Genomic DNA, 1,200 nt, shown 5'->3' with positions numbered 1-1,200 from the left:
CCCCACTTTGGGTATCTCCTCCCTTCAAATTCTTTCTTTGCCCTTCCTAGTCTTGCTCAGACACACAGACTGAACTGGAGAAAGCAAGGTGAGACACCGAGAACAGAGCCAAAAGCTGAAGCCTTAGCTATAGCTGGAAAGAGGCTCACCTTAGAGAGAAATCATCAGGGATTGATGAGAGATGGAGGGAAATAAATGCTTGGGATTTGAAAAGGAGACAAGATACTAGAGGCGTTAGGGGTGGGTAGCAGAACTCTAGGAGAAAAGTTACCTGAGCTTACCTTCTTTCTTTAAGCAGGGAGATGGCTCTTCTCCAGTCAAATCAGGATGTCATTTCCACAGCATTGCAGGAGTTTAGCAAATTGCTGAATCAGCAGGTGAGAAGGATCCTGTCTCAAGGACCAGGGCATACAAGACATCTTGGCTTTTGGAAGGAAGGTGGGGGTTTGATGGCAAAATCAGGGGATAGGAAATGCAGCTTCTGGGAGTCATACAGTGACTGATGGAAAGACTGAGTGCCTGGAAGTCAGGATATTTGAATAGTGACTTCATCTCTCTCCCCTTGCCAGGTCTTCACAGAACCTGTGATCTCTGAGGAAGACATGGTCACCATCGTGGATGACTGGATAAAGTTCTACCTTTCACACTTCTCTACAAAGATGTCAGGAGATCAACAAGAACAGGAGAGAGCCCTGGAGAAGCTGCAAGAGGAGCTTCGGACTTCTTCCAACCCCTTCCTGGAGAAGTACAGAGCCTTCCTGAAAGCCCTTTGAGTTCCCATGTCTTCCTTCCTTGACTTAGGTTTTCACTTCCGGTATGCCCCCAAAGCCGAGCCCCCTCTACTAATCTTTTCCTCTCCCCTGAAACCCTGTTGTACCTCGGTTTCCCCGACCCTAAAATTTATACCTCAATAAATTCACACATGGGAATGTCTGACATTAGCATTCGTCTTTCAACGTGGACCTCCCCTTTCCTCAGGGCTCAGAGTATAGACCTATGGATAGGACTTAGGAGAACAGGGCAGTACAAAGGTTAGTCTCATTCCTGTGTCTTCTGAGAAGTCTAATGGACTTCCATGGATTTATTTTTCCCAAAATGGAACAATAAGTTTTCAGTACTCTCTGGCCTTCCCTCTTTTCCCAGTACTCCCCTCACCGAGGTCTCCCCAGAACAGAGCCTGGAGGTCCATCCTTTCCCCTT

The 1,200-nt window shown here is 47.2% G+C and overlaps 1 protein-coding gene across 2 annotated transcripts; it reads left to right on the top strand.

Annotated features, from left to right (window-relative positions):
• Window positions 1-936, top strand: AHSP (alpha hemoglobin stabilizing protein). Of its 2 annotated transcripts, none has more exons than XM_027859118.1 (3): window positions 1-88; window positions 299-377; window positions 570-936. In XM_027859118.1, the coding sequence occupies exons 2-3, from the start codon at window positions 303-305 to the stop codon at window positions 771-773; spliced, it is 279 nt and encodes a 92-aa protein (XP_027714919.1). In that variant the 5' UTR covers window positions 1-88; window positions 299-302; the 3' UTR covers window positions 774-936. The 2 variants fall into 2 exon arrangements, with proteins under 2 accessions (XP_027714919.1, XP_027714920.1); XM_027859119.1 differs by having other exon boundaries at window positions 296-377.
• The last annotated feature ends 264 nt before the right edge of the window (window positions 937-1,200 follow it).

The sequence above is a fragment of the Vombatus ursinus genome, unplaced genomic scaffold, assembly GCF_900497805.2.
Source record: "Vombatus ursinus unplaced genomic scaffold, bare-nosed wombat genome assembly UNPS02014158.1, whole genome shotgun sequence".
Classification (NCBI taxonomy): Eukaryota; Metazoa; Chordata; class Mammalia; order Diprotodontia; family Vombatidae; genus Vombatus; species Vombatus ursinus.
The sequence above is the reverse complement of the archived record's forward strand: the minus strand, read 5'-3'. Positions and strand labels throughout refer to the sequence as shown.